We start from the raw sequence: 13,615 nt of genomic DNA, 5'->3' as shown, positions 1-13,615 counted from the left end.
TTATTTTAGTGTAGCTATAGCCAGAGACTCCAACCAAATCCAAAACCCTGTTGTTCAGGGTGCCATTTGATGAGCTCAGCACGCCCAAGGAGCAGCTTGTTTTAGTGTACACATGGTTCAACTGCCCTTGTGCAGGTAACAAAATAAGGTCAAACCACTTGCTATTGTGACATTACCCCCATCTGCCAAATGAATGCATCACCTCATTATTGACACCACTAGACCCACAACATTTGTGTGCTTTGTCATCCGAATAATTCAGAACATAGGAGGCAAGCACTTTTACACTGCTATAGTCCTTACTGCAGCATGTTTCAGCCCAGCGCAGTAGTGGTTTCCAGACTCTCTGAGAGAGGCCAATACTCCTGTGCTCACTCTAAGAGGGGGAATAAGGTAGGAAAGTCCCCGCAGCAGCGAATTATACCCAAGAGCGCAGCTACACCAGCTTTAGCTGCCTGCAGTACTGCTAGTAGTATCCGTCAGCCTCTCCAGCAGAATGTGTGTCACCCATGTTACACAGAAGCTGCTGCTTTGCACCCAGCGTTTCTACCCAACCCCACATCCTTTGCTTTCTGATTACACACCATGTTCCTGCTCATGAGGTCTCCGATGTAAACCACCACATTTATCTCGGGTGCCCACACTTCAAACTCTCTCTGCCATGAGGTGAGAGTGGACAAGGGCACCACAACAAGGAAAGGGCCATACAGCTGGTGCTGATGGAAGAGGTATGACAGGAATGATATTGTCTGAATTGTCTTGCCCAGGCCCATTTCATCAGCCAGGATCACACTGTTGTTCCTGAAAAGGAAGAGAACAAACACAAATCCTGTCTGAGTGCATGTTTCTGCCACTACTAATTTACTGTGCACCAGCATGAATAGCAATCCACAACAGGGGCAGAAAGGGGGCAGTGCAAAAACATTTATCTGAACACTTCTGAGTGGATCCCAGGGACATCCAGACTGTACATGGCATAATAACTTGTAAAAATGAACAGACTATAATGACTCCAAACTGGCAAGCAAGGACAAAGACAAAGGTAGAGGGGAGTCGGTGACCTAATTTTAGAAGGACATTTCTCAAAGACTTCAACGAGTGTGTAAGCATGCTGAGCCAGAAACCTTTTTTTCAGTTAAGGCAATGGAAAATTAGGGCTGATACATAGTAGGCTCACACAACAGCCAAGTCCAGCACATGAACAGGCCCAGACAGGGAAAATGATTTTTGTTTTTGCACAAGGTTTCTTAGGCTCATGCTTTAGATGGTTTCTGCTTGCGGTGTCTGCAATGCAGCTGGGCATGATAACATTCGAAATCCTTCAACCTGCAGAAGAGGGCCAGGTGAAGACCTCACCTGAAAACAAGAAGGCCAGATCCTACTGGGACAAAACCCAGGAGACACAAAACAAACGTCACAAAGCAGCTGTACGTACTTGCACCATGAGTGAGCAAGCCAGTTGAGGCCCTCCAGCTGGTAATCTCGCAGCTCCAGGTTCTCACCACCAATGTAAGAAGGCTGTTTCTTCAAGGCAACAAACCTCGGTCTCTGCTTCAACACCTGCAAAAGAAGGTAAGCACACTGCTGTAAACCCACTGAAGAAAGGAAGATTGAAAATTCAGCAATGAATATATATCTGTTCATTGGTTAAAGTCCATCCACATTTTCCTAGCCAGCGCTTATGTCTGCAGTTCAGAAAACCACTCCACAGTATTATGTTTTGCCTGCTGTCCTCTGGTTCTGATGACCACGGCTGTGAGTCCCTGCAAGAGTGCAGTAAGCTGTACATAATGCACACTAGATGGAACAAGCTCCACTTTCTTTTTTGTCCTCTGGGTTTTCTCCCTTTATCTCTGTCCCTCTCCTCCACTATATCAGCATCTTGCAGGTTTTCTCTTTTCCCAGGTGTGCTGTTTTTTCATCCAACTGATATTAAAACTTTGCATTTCGGCAGCAGCTTCTTCTGAGGAGGAAGCACTTTGCAAGAATTAATTAAGCCTCCCACTCCCCAGGGGGACATAATGTTCTCACTACGTGCAGAGTAAATGAAACCAAAAGGGGGTTCACATCTCTGCCTGAAGTACAATACAAGAAGAGCAAACCACCATTCAAACACCAGTGGGAGGATGGGAAAATGTTCTCTGACTTTTATCATGACAAAACTTCACGTTCCCACTGCTTGCGTCATCACCCAGCCTGGAGAAACCCAGCAACAGGAGAGAAGCAAGCAAACCTTGCAGTCCCGGGTAGGAATCGTTTTGGAGTTGTTACGATTGTTGAAGCTGTCAATGCAGTGCTGAAATTTCTTGCTTATCAGAGCCTCGTCTTCCCAGCTGCACTCGGCATAGGGCAGCCCCATCCACTTACACAGGTATTCTGGGTCATTTGAGGATGTTTTGCGACTGTTTGCTGCAAAATATGCAAAAAAGCCCAAACCTCAGCAACTGTGGTTCTGTGGCTGAACCACAAGCATGGTTCACAGGGGCAGTCTGAACCACCTGTACAACCACAAGACAGGTCTCGGCTAGAAGGAAAAGTTTGGAGGGACCAAAAAAAATGCTCCTTTACCTGGGAAATCTGAATGCCCTGTCGCAGACTTGCTGGTCTTCACAGCTGTGTTTGGAGAGAGAAGGGAAGGAAGGGTTTGGAGTGCTGGCAGCCAGCAGAGGGAGCAGGGCAGGACGGCTGTCACTGCCACACACCCCATGTGTTTGTATAGGAATGGTATGGAAACAGGTTCAACAGCTCCCCAAGCCAATTCCCAAAACAACTGGATGCTGGCATCTCTGACTGATGTGACTGTGATATTACTGAAGTGCTCAGTAAGTCCTGTTTTTATTTTTAATAAGTAATCATGAAAATCTAACCCCTGAGCTGCCTTGCAGCCTAACCACATCCTCAACCACGTCACAGAAAGTGGTTCTCACAAAAGCCAGGCCTGTACTGCTGCTTTGGATGCAAACACCTTGCATCCAAAGGGCTGAAGTCAAAGAACTTTAGCAGCAGCAACTTCAACATCCCCTTGCAAACTAGTGTATGATCCCATACTCCAGGCAAAGAGAGTGATTGATTTGTATTGCTTGTAAATAAAAATCAGTAAACCTGGATTTCTACTGTTCATATCCCTGAATTTCACACACTGAAATATACTTAACACCAGTTTTTTTCTCCAGAGATACTGGAGGACAGGGAAGAAGAAAGAGACATGCATTCATTCTACTGTCGCAAGAGACTGAAGTTCCCACATCTTACTTTACCCCTTTACAAAAGTGTTGGGTTCACTTACCAATTACTCTCTCCACTATTTGATACTGTTTGTTCAGCTCTGAAGCTAGCTCTTGCTGGCAGTTGAAATATTCTACATCTTCAGGTGATACCTTGCCCAGCCTAGATGCAAAAAAATCCAAAACAAAAAAACACTAGAATGCTTCTGTCATAATGCTCATGGAGGCCACATATAGAAATACTACTTTCCTACATGGTTCTGCCATTCAGACAAGTCACTGAAGCAGGCTACTCCTTATAGGACATGTTTCTTAAAGCTTCCTAAATCATAAATCATTACTGAGAAGCAAATGTCAGAGATGTTCATAATGTCTCCCTGTTAAATGACGCCTTATTCTGCTGCAAGAATCAGTCTCAAAACCAGAATCAGAGACGGAAGCTGCTACTCCAGCTTTATCAGTTTGGAAAAACACCGTAGCTCCCCTTACAGTTCCTGGGGAGGTCAGACATAAACTGATGCAAAAACTTGCATATAGACAAGTCCATAATTTACAAGGGTTAATAAGGCTGCAGGCCCTCATGCCACCTCCTGGGCCAGGAGAATCTGTGCACCACTTATTTGTTGTCCAATCCTTAAGCCTGGGAAGTGGCAATTTTGTGGATTTCATGCCTCTTCCTCTCTCTTTCAACACCACAGCCACAGACCTCGTCTCTGTGAGGGGGGATGTTCATCAGTAGGCAAAGAGAGACGTGAGTGTTGTGCACCGAAAACAATTACTTTAGATGAAACATGCTTTGCAAGAAGAAATCAAATGTTTTCAGTCATGACTCTGCAAACCTCTGGATAAAAAAGATCTGCCCAAGGCCAAATCACTGCTTGAAGTAAAGCATACCATTGCTTGATCTCCTCCTCTTTTTTCTTGAAGTTTTCTAGCTTTTTCAGGCCCTTCACTTTCTGCTGCTGCAGGGACTCTTCACTCTCCCATGTGCTATGGATGTATGACCAGCCTTTCCATTTGATCAGGTACTGAACTTCTCCCTCATCCTTTTCAGGATCAAAGCCAGCGCTTGGGTTGCCATTGGCTTCAGTTGCATACACTGTGGTGGAAGCACCAGTGGCTGCAAAAGAAATCAGGCTGCAGTCGGTACCTTTGTTATCAAGCACTGGACACGAACTGCATTAGAGCAGAAAGTTATTTTTCTAATACATCTTTTGTGACAGCACAAAGAATATCCTACAGATTCTGCAACCCAGTAAGACAGGCACACAAAAGTTTTCCATACAACAGAATCTTTTTAAATCTATCATAAATGCTTTTTCTTTAAGTATAATTCAAAGGTCTCTTGAAAATGTTCAAGACCATTCAGTTCTACAAAAACACTTTTGTAAGGCTATGAGAACAAAACAGTGGCTTTATTTTCATTATGGCTTTGTCAATGGAGCTATGAAAACTGACCCTACTGGAAGATCTATTTTATATTTCAAAGAGGAGAAAAGCAAGAATTACAGAACAATGACTGTCTTTAAAATGCGTGCACACTAAATGAAAGCTGCCAAGCACATAAACTTGACATTTTAGGTTTTTCAATACTAGATTTTACAAAAGCTGCTAGAAGACATAAATAAGAGGCATAGAGGAAAGGGTGAAGAGCACTGAAACAACCCTTGCCCCCACTTTGAAGCTGCAAAAGCATTGCACCAGCTCAAGAGAAACTGTGAGTGCACATGATTGACATCAGAAATAAAGGCTTTTTCCAGAGCTACGCACCTCCTTTTTTTCCAAGCCTGATGTCCAAGACTTTCTCAATAGTTTCACTGTTGTCTTGTTGTTCATCAGCTCCTTCCCCAGTCATCTCTATCAGGTCATCAGAATCCGTCTCAAAATCATCATCTTCTTTGTAACTGAACAAGATCAAAACCAAACTGATAAAAAAGCCCTTGACTCTTCCCAGTCCAGAAACACACAGAATGGCATGGACTGGAGCAAGCCTTCTCCAGCATTTATCCTGGGGTTCAGTGCATGTTCACCACATGCATTTCTTAAGCTAGCCAGTCAGTACTTTTCCCTGATACACTCAGATATCTACACTTTATCAGATTAATACTCCATCTTGTCCATATACTTTTTCTGACCATGGCCAACACCAGATGCTTCATGAGGAGGTGGAACAATCCCTGCAGCAGAAGCAAGACCACCAATACAGAAAGTCTCCTCTATCCAGTGAAAGATTATTTTATGTTTAACAATGGAGGTTGCAGAGCATCGAAAGGCTGCATGGGTGCCTACACTGCCCTAGGAACTACACTTCTCATCTTTGATGAACATTTAACCACCAAAAAATAGTCTTAGGTGGCTCTTTGTGAGTCCCTTACTAGGACTGCCAAAACGTGAGAAGGTATATTGGGGAATGGATAATGCTTTACCTCCACTATGTCTCAATGCTCTGTCCCAAGGCATTACCTATGTCCTGGTTTCAGCTGGGATAGAGTTAATTGTCTTCCTAGTAGCTGGTACAGTGCTGTGTTTTGAGTTCAGTATGAGAACAATGTTGGTAACACTGATGTTTTCAGTTGTTGCTAAGTAGTGTTTAGTCTAAAGTCAAGGATTTTTCAGCTTCTCATGCCCAGCCAGCAAGAAAGCTGGAGGGGCACAAGAAGGTGGCACAGGACACAGCCAGGGCAGCTGACCCAAACTGGCCAACACGGTATTCCATACCGTGGGACGTCACATCTAGTGTATAAACTGGGGGAAGTGGGGGTGGGGGATCGCCACTCAGGGACTAACTGGGTGTCAACTGGCAGGTGGTGAGCAATTGCACTGCGCATAATTTGTACATTCCAATCCTTTTATTATTGCTGTTGTCATTTTGTTAGTGTTATCATTACCATTATTAGTTTCTTCTTTTCTGTTCTATTAAACTGTTCTTATCTCAACCCACGAGTTTTACTTCTTTTCCCAATTTTCTCCCCCATCCCACTGCGGGGGTGGGCAGTGAGTGAGCGGCTGCGTGGTGCTTAGTTGCTGGCTGGGGTTAAACCATGACACCTATCAGCCACTTTCAGACAACTGGTCCAATCTAGCACAGCTCATTTTACTCACTTTAATCTATTATTTGTAATTCTTAATCTCATCTGAGAGTACTTTAGAAACATTATGCAAACCTCCTCACGTTTCTCTAAGCGGGACTGGTAAATATTCCCTCCTTTAGAGATGGCAAAACAAGGTAAAGAGAAATCAGATGTTCGCAGCATGAACCTGTCAAAAGAACTACATCTCAGCCAACAGAAATCTGCAGGGCAGAGGAGAGTCTCTCTGCAGGATCACACAGGGAGTCAGTGCCTAGGGCAGGGAATTTGGGGTGCCCCCTCTTCCCCAGCCAGCCAGCTCTCATCATCAACCCCATACTTCTTGATACCTGACATTTTTGGCTGCTCTTCGTCGAGTTTGTCTCTTGGGAGTCTCATCATCTTCATCATCATCATCATCTTCAGATGAGTCTGGTTTCTTTCTCTTCTTCCCACGCTGGGTTTTGTGAGGCTTTTTAACACTAGTTTTGGCCACTGTTCTAAAATAAGAATTAATAAACATAAATACAACATGTTTTACATAATCATCCCTTTTAGTAAGTCTTTAAGAAAGCATGAATCTCAAATATTAGACTCCTAGGGATTTAGTCTACTCCAACTACCATGGAAACCACTGCATCACTCACTGGAGCATGAAATGGGTAGACCAGAGAGTAACTAGGTCCTAGGTTTACTAGGTTGTAAACAAGGGTAATATTGCAGAAAAAAACCCCATTCTTCAGCGACAAATAGAGATTACCTCTCCACCCAGCACAGGCAGAAAAGACATATGTAGAAAAACAGATAGATTAAACCAACCACTCCTTACCTCCTTTGGGCAGGTCTTCTTGCTTTAACTTTCTTCGGTTCAGGCTCACTCTCTCCACTGGTGCCTTGCTCCCCTCCATCTTCATCCTCTTCTTCACCAGAGACCTCTCTTTTCCATTTACTTCTATGGTCAGAAATGTAGGTCATGAATGGCAATCATATTTCAACACAAATACTTGGCTAAGCAGATATCCAAGCCATCTAGGTTAATACTAGCAGGCCATAATTACGAGAAAAAACTCAAAACTGCACTCTTAGTTGTTCAGTGCAATGCATGGGGAATTTTGTGGTGTGATTCTCTGCTTTTAGGAAGAAGCCTCAGTCACATGGGTTTTAGTTCATGTAGCGGCAGTATATCTTGAGTGAGAGTGGCTCTTAACACATACTACAACAGTGCTTGTGGCAGAGCTGTACTTCTTACAACTCAGTGGGCAAGTGCTTCAATTTATTTATTTTTCTTTTCCACTTCTGCATTTCTGAAATGAGCTGGAAAAATCTTGAGAAGTGCTCACTTTCACTTAGGGAGTATGAGCCACAATGTGCACTGTTACATGATCTCCTTCTAGCCTGGAAAACAGAGCAAGAAGTCTCCTGCCATCTAAATTCAGGCAATTAAAGTTTCCAAGCATGAAGCCAAATCACACCATACCATTAGTAGAAGGAAGCATGTTCTCTGCCGGCAATTCAGAGCAAAGCTGCAGCTCCGAAATACCCTTTGAAGGAATCCCTCTTCTCTCCAAGTGGATGTGGAGAGTCCACAGGGATTATTCCCCTTGCCCAGGAGAGAAAGGTCCATACTACCACAGTCCTCCCTGCACTTTATTACCTTCCCTCCTGCACTGATGTGTACAACTAAATGAAAAATTAAAAGACAAGAAACAGGAGAAAGGGAGCAGGATCATGTGGCTGTGTTTAAGTTTTCTCCAGCAGGCAGCTTGTAGTTCCCTTCAGTTCACCTTAGTGTTTTGAAAAACTAAAAAGTACTTATTAGATGGAAAAAGGCAGTAAAATATGACCATAAGTGAACTCAGTTACAGTGATCAGACATCCAAAATATCCTTTATGGAAGTTCTTTTGTTTTAGCAGAGGGTTATAAAAGATAAAAGAGGATAAGTTTGGCATTTTAATCTCTGTTAATCAAAAAGGTGGGAGGAGAAGGGATTAAACTATTTTAAGTATCTCTGAAGGAGAATAAGTAACTAAAAGACTGACAACAGAAAGTGAACCTGACTTGTTCTGGTTCCATCACAGGCAAAGTGGGAAAATGTAAACAAAAGAAAAGTTGGGAAATTGCATCCATCTGTAGATCCATATTCATATTTCAATTTCAGTCATCCAAAGTATTATTACTGGAAATATTCATTAATTTATTTTACAAGCTCACTGTCTTGTTGACAACACCTCTCAAACAATCCAACACCACTATTCTGAAAAATAAAACAAAACAAAGTACCACCATTCAGAACCCTTTCCCTAGAAACTTACGTTTTTTTCATTTGCTTCTGGCCTCTTCTTTTTGGGCTCTCATTTTCAGATTCACTACTTGCCTTTAATTGAAAAGAAAGAAAATCAGGTTGTAGGCTTCACTCTGAACTGTCTCCTCAAGGACGCAACTGAAACGCATGCACGCGGTCTGAGCTCGGACACAGCCCGACTGGTCTTTCACTGCAGCGCTGGAAGGATGCTTTGGTGCGACGGGGCTGCAAAAGAGCAGCCAGTTCCCCAGTACCCTTCCCTCTGTGCCGCCTCGGCTGCAGGGTTAATGCCGCTGTGCTCTCAGCACGAAGAAGGTAACTCTGCAAAAACGCTGGACAGCTTTACTACAACATCTGTCTTGGAGTTCCTGAGCTTGGGATGCACAAGGCTGCAACCCACCTCCCCCTCAGCATCAACCTCCAATACCTGGCAGATGCCATCTCAACAGTGGCAAGGCAGACCTGCAATGTGTGCAATACCCCATGGATTACAAAACCATGGGGTGAATTTAACTCACCAAGCCTTGCACTAGAGGCAAAACATACCCCAGAGAGAGACAGGGAGGGCGGCTCAGCTGCTGCCACCTCTGCCGATGTTGCAAGGTGAGCATTGCTCCCACCTGACGCTCGAGAATCAGGCAGCAGCATGACTTTGTGTTTTCTGGACAGCACTTTCAGGGCCTGCCACAGTGCTAAGGCTCAGCTGTTTTACAAAGCTTTTAACTGAAAAGTGCAGTGGCTGAATGTAGTTTCACAAGTGCCCATACTTGCCATTTTGGCAGGAATCCTGCAATATTTGGTGGCGTTCAGGCTTAGTTTCTGTGATTGCAGAAACTTTCGCAGCCACACAAATGCATTATGATCTCTGCCTTCATTAGAGAAACTCCTATAAGGAAGGAAATTCTAATAAAAAGACAATATTCTCATCACAAGTGTCCTTGCTTTCCTGAGTCACTGAGGACCTGACTGGGGCAGAGCCATGCTCTGCTGCTTTCCCCTCTCCTAATCCTCCAGCCTCCACCAGTGAAGTCTCTCTGGCTAAATATATCTAGAGATATTCTACCTACTTGATGTACTATTTTAAGTGTGGGTGTCATTAACTCCCATAGACCAAGATAGCTAAAAAAAGAATAATCTTTAGGCGGGTTGTATACAACCCCATTTTCGTAAAAACTAGTCAACCATAAAAACAGATTACCACACAAATAACACCCTTCAACCCAGAGGTGACTTTGCCTTATACACTTGAAATTGGCAGGGAGAAAACTAAAGAAACCAATGCGAGATTTCTAAAGGAGCATTAAAATTATAGAAGCAGTCTACAAGACTGCTTGCTTTACACACTTGTTGAAAATCTTCCGCTTCATACTGGTTTTGCTGCAGTATTCAGCTTTAGCTCTAGGTAATGTCTGTCCATGACCACGGGTACCTCAGTTTGCACCTCCTGGTACGCCCACCACCCTCCTGGTACAGCTAGCAAAGCTTGCAACCGAGCGCTGTTCACACCAGGATTTTGTGAAATGGTGTGAGCTGCAACATGAAAAACTCGAGGCTCTGGAGAGCCATGGCCCACCCCTCTGCTTGCTTTCTGCATCCTTTATTTCCATTTTCCAGCTTCCCTTCCACCAACAGAAATTTCCCTCTCGCTTGCATCAGTGTTTCCATTAAAATAAACTGAAATACTGGATGCCATGTTAGACCAAGAGCTTTGCTGAATTTCACTGTGGTTTGGTGTCAGATTTACATGTGACACAATAACACCATTTGCACCATATCTTACTACAAATGCGTGTTCATCCACGTGTTTCACAGCCCTGCCTGAAATTCCTGTCTTATTTACCAAGCATCCAGGAAGCAAGTGACTGGCAAACACCATGGAGAGCCCTACCTACCCTTGCAAGATAAGCCAAGCATTCCACAGATTTCAGTTTCAACAAGCAGAGTTTAGAAGTCCTCAATTTTCTTTTTCTCTTTTAATCTCTTATCCCCCTTCTGAAGCATGATGCTTTGCCATTCCAATTTTGGCATGGTTTTTGAGAGCTTTCCCTCAATGCAGATTTATTTTTTGCTGTCTTTTGGCAAACCACAAGTAAAGAGAGGTGGATTTTAATTCTGCTCTGCGTCAGAGAAGATCAGATTTGGAGAAAACCAAATACAACCCTTGGCTCTTTGAAACTAACTCCACTTCTTTGCCAAAATCTCATTTTCCAAGTTTCTAGTGTCCATTTTCCTAACGCCTCTACTCTCCCCCTGCTCTGTCACTGTCTCTACAAAGCTGATGCTCATCTCTTAACAACTCGTCTTTTCCTCACCTCTTCCTGCCTTGAAAAATTTAACTTGTGACTGCAATTCAGGCACTTTCAGTTACGTTTTTCAAAGACACCATTGTCTTTTTTGGATTTGTGTCAAGCCCAGCTCTATCTCCTCTGACGCAGCCAGTCCCCAGCCTGAGTCATCTGCCTGCCTTGCGCTCCCACATCCTCCCTGCCCGAGTGCCTGGAAGCTCCGTGCCTGCAGCCCCGTGCAGCCACCAGTGACTCAGCCTCTCCTCCCTGCTCCCTTGCTTACCACTGACCCGCGTCTCCTTCTCACCAACTCCTCCTGGCATTCTGACCCTGCGGTGCCAGGGTCCAGCTTTCTACCATTTTATACAGAAATAATAATTTTTTTTTTTTTTAAAGCATAAGCACATTTTAGCAACCTCTTAATTCCACTTAAATCCACATTTCAGGACCCAGCTGCAAAACTCTAAGCTGACTTGTTCAAATCAGCCCAAGGGTGAGATTTGCACCTCTGCCCTGGACTCTGCAGCACAAACAGAGCTTGTGCTTGTATCAACAGCAACCTACAGGCTCTGACTGGTGGTAAATTCCTCGGTTAAGGAAGTGCAGATGATAACCAGAGAGCTGGGAGCACGCCAGGTCCAGAGCACGTACCTGAGGTCCTGTCTGCACTCCAGCCTGCCATCCACCATCAGGATGCAGACAAGTTAGGAAATCACATGCAACTTGGAATTTTAATAACGTCACCTCCCTGAATGACACAAGCTAAGCTGACAAAATCAGTCTCCAGTCCCCACCAGGGCTTTTGTCAGCCCAGCTGGCGGCACATTGCTCACTCTCAGAGCCTGAGTACCAGCACTGGCAAAACTGTGCTGGGCTCAGGCTGCCCCTCTGGGGTGCTGCTGCTGTGGCCAAGGGGAAAGATAACTTGCCTTCCCTAGTTCACCCTTTCCCTACCAAACACTACAAACATGCTCAACTTATTCCTCCACCACTACTTCCAACTGGAATAGGAACAGGAGTCTTACAGTTTGCTTTCCCCACCTCCAGCTGAAGGGATCAGCCTTCCCTCTCCATGCTTCATTGAATCCTCCCATCTAATTTATTCTTTCTCTCTCCCAACACATAAAGTGCACACACTTTTACTACATTAATTATGCTATATTTTGCTGTGGAGCAACACTGTACAAAACATAATGATGCTGCATGCATAGATAGCACCAAGCAGAGCAACACAGCAGCAGCTTTGAAGTTCTGGTCCTACAGATTGTCCATGAGTGTCCTCACTGCTAGCCCAGGGCAGAAGAAATGGAAACTCAAGGCCACTGGCATGGTCCAGGTGAGCCTCTTGAGCTCACGCTGCCTACTAGGAGAGATGAAGACTTGCTTAAACAGGCTGAAAGAAACATTTCAGACTAAAGTCAAGTGAGGATTTGCTCATTTCAGGCTTAACAGAGGCCAAGCTCTAGTGCTCCAGAAAAGCTGGAGAATCTCAGCTTGCCAGGTTAGTTTTCTTATGCCTTCTGAACTTCTTTTTCCCAGTGATATTGGTAGTGTTTGAACTTCCAGAGAATACATGAGGCAGAGCATTGGTCAAAATGCAAATGAGCAGAATTTTTTTTCAATAATAAAACCAACTGTATTTTGGGAACACCTCTGGTGTGTGACTTGTGGTCTCTCACAGAAAAGATGCACCATGCCAGTTATTACTAACTCCAATCTGAAACCATCCTTTTTATAGTAAAAAGACTGTGTCTGTTTTGGGTACATTTATTTCTCAGCTGCCCCAGAATACTCTGAAAGGCACCTGGCTCTGCATGTCTCACATCCCCTGGCTGAAACCTGAAGCTGATTTATTAACTGCAAAGAAAACACATGGGCAAGTACTGTTTTTACTAAAAAATTCACATGTGCTCTCATTCCTGGAGACAGCTCTAGTCCTCTGAGCAGCTCTGTACCCCTACACAAAACTGCACTTTCGCTTCCTGATCTTTCAGCCCACACCTCAGTATCGATCGCAAGTTATCACCCTCTCCGATTGCAGCTCAGAGACTTACACAACATGCCCGGTGGCCTCTGGGCAGTTCCCAGAAGGCAATCATTTCTAACACAGAAATAACAAGGCAATCATTTCTAACACAGAAATAACCCTACCCAAACTGCTGGTCTCAGAGGACAGACTAGTGATTGAACAGTGCCCCAAAAACTGAACGACCTCTACCTACGCGCCATCTCCCCTGACCAGGGTGAGTCACGGGGCAGCACGCGGGGAGGTGTGATGTCTGATTCTTGTTCTGCGCTCTGAGCCTGCCACGCTGCCTGGGTAATGCTGTTTGCTAATACTGCAGAGAAGCGTTAGGGAAGGAGGCAATTAAAAGCTCCTAGACACTGTGCTGGAAGTCCCAAGCAGCAAGCCACAAGAGCAGGTCACTGGCGACAGGATTAACCCTGTAAAGGTAAAAAGCAATCTTAAGAGGTGTCAAACGCCTTGGGTTTCTGCCAGCTGCAGCAGCAGCAAGGAGTGCTCAGCACCATGCAGGCTCGAGCTATGCTATTTCCTCCCTGCTGGCATTTAGGTCTTCCAAAAGCAAGACTTTCCATCTCCTCCTGCTCTTTGCGAGGCCCCAGCACTGTGCTCCTGACACGTCACACCCTCCATCAGACTCTGCTGCAGATGGGAGTTGCCCTACAGGGACCAGTCAGTGTGGCTTTGGGGGAGAGAGAGGGTAAGGGGGTGG

General features: G+C 44.6%; 1 protein-coding gene across 14 annotated transcripts in view; it reads right to left on the bottom strand.

Moving 5' to 3' along the window:
- Positions 1-13,615, bottom strand: part of CHD2 (chromodomain helicase DNA binding protein 2) — a 91,397-nt gene that overhangs the window by 24,495 nt on the left and 53,287 nt on the right. For 13 of the 14 annotated variants that reach the window (XM_069798489.1, XM_069798490.1, XM_069798488.1 and 10 more), the window contains 10 exons: positions 8,606-8,667; positions 7,122-7,244; positions 6,643-6,792; positions 4,995-5,128; positions 4,119-4,344; positions 3,287-3,387; positions 2,569-2,613; positions 2,234-2,409; positions 1,436-1,560; positions 585-801 (listed from right to left, as the gene is read on the bottom strand). In XM_069798489.1, coding sequence (XP_069654590.1) covers positions 585-801; positions 1,436-1,560; positions 2,234-2,409; positions 2,569-2,613; positions 3,287-3,387; positions 4,119-4,344; positions 4,995-5,128; positions 6,643-6,792; positions 7,122-7,244; positions 8,606-8,667 — 1,359 coding nt within the window. Of the gene's footprint in view, positions 1-584; positions 802-1,435; positions 1,561-2,233; positions 2,410-2,568; positions 2,614-3,286; positions 3,388-4,118; positions 4,345-4,994; positions 5,129-6,642; positions 6,793-7,121; positions 7,245-8,601; positions 8,668-13,615 lie in introns of those variants that run through there. The other variant, XM_069798500.1, reaches the window with a different exon arrangement.

Source organism: Haliaeetus albicilla, chromosome 12 (genome assembly GCF_947461875.1).
Source record: "Haliaeetus albicilla chromosome 12, bHalAlb1.1, whole genome shotgun sequence".
NCBI lineage: Eukaryota > Metazoa > Chordata > Aves > Accipitriformes > Accipitridae > Haliaeetus > Haliaeetus albicilla.
The sequence above is the reverse complement of the archived record's forward strand: the minus strand, read 5'-3'. Positions and strand labels throughout refer to the sequence as shown.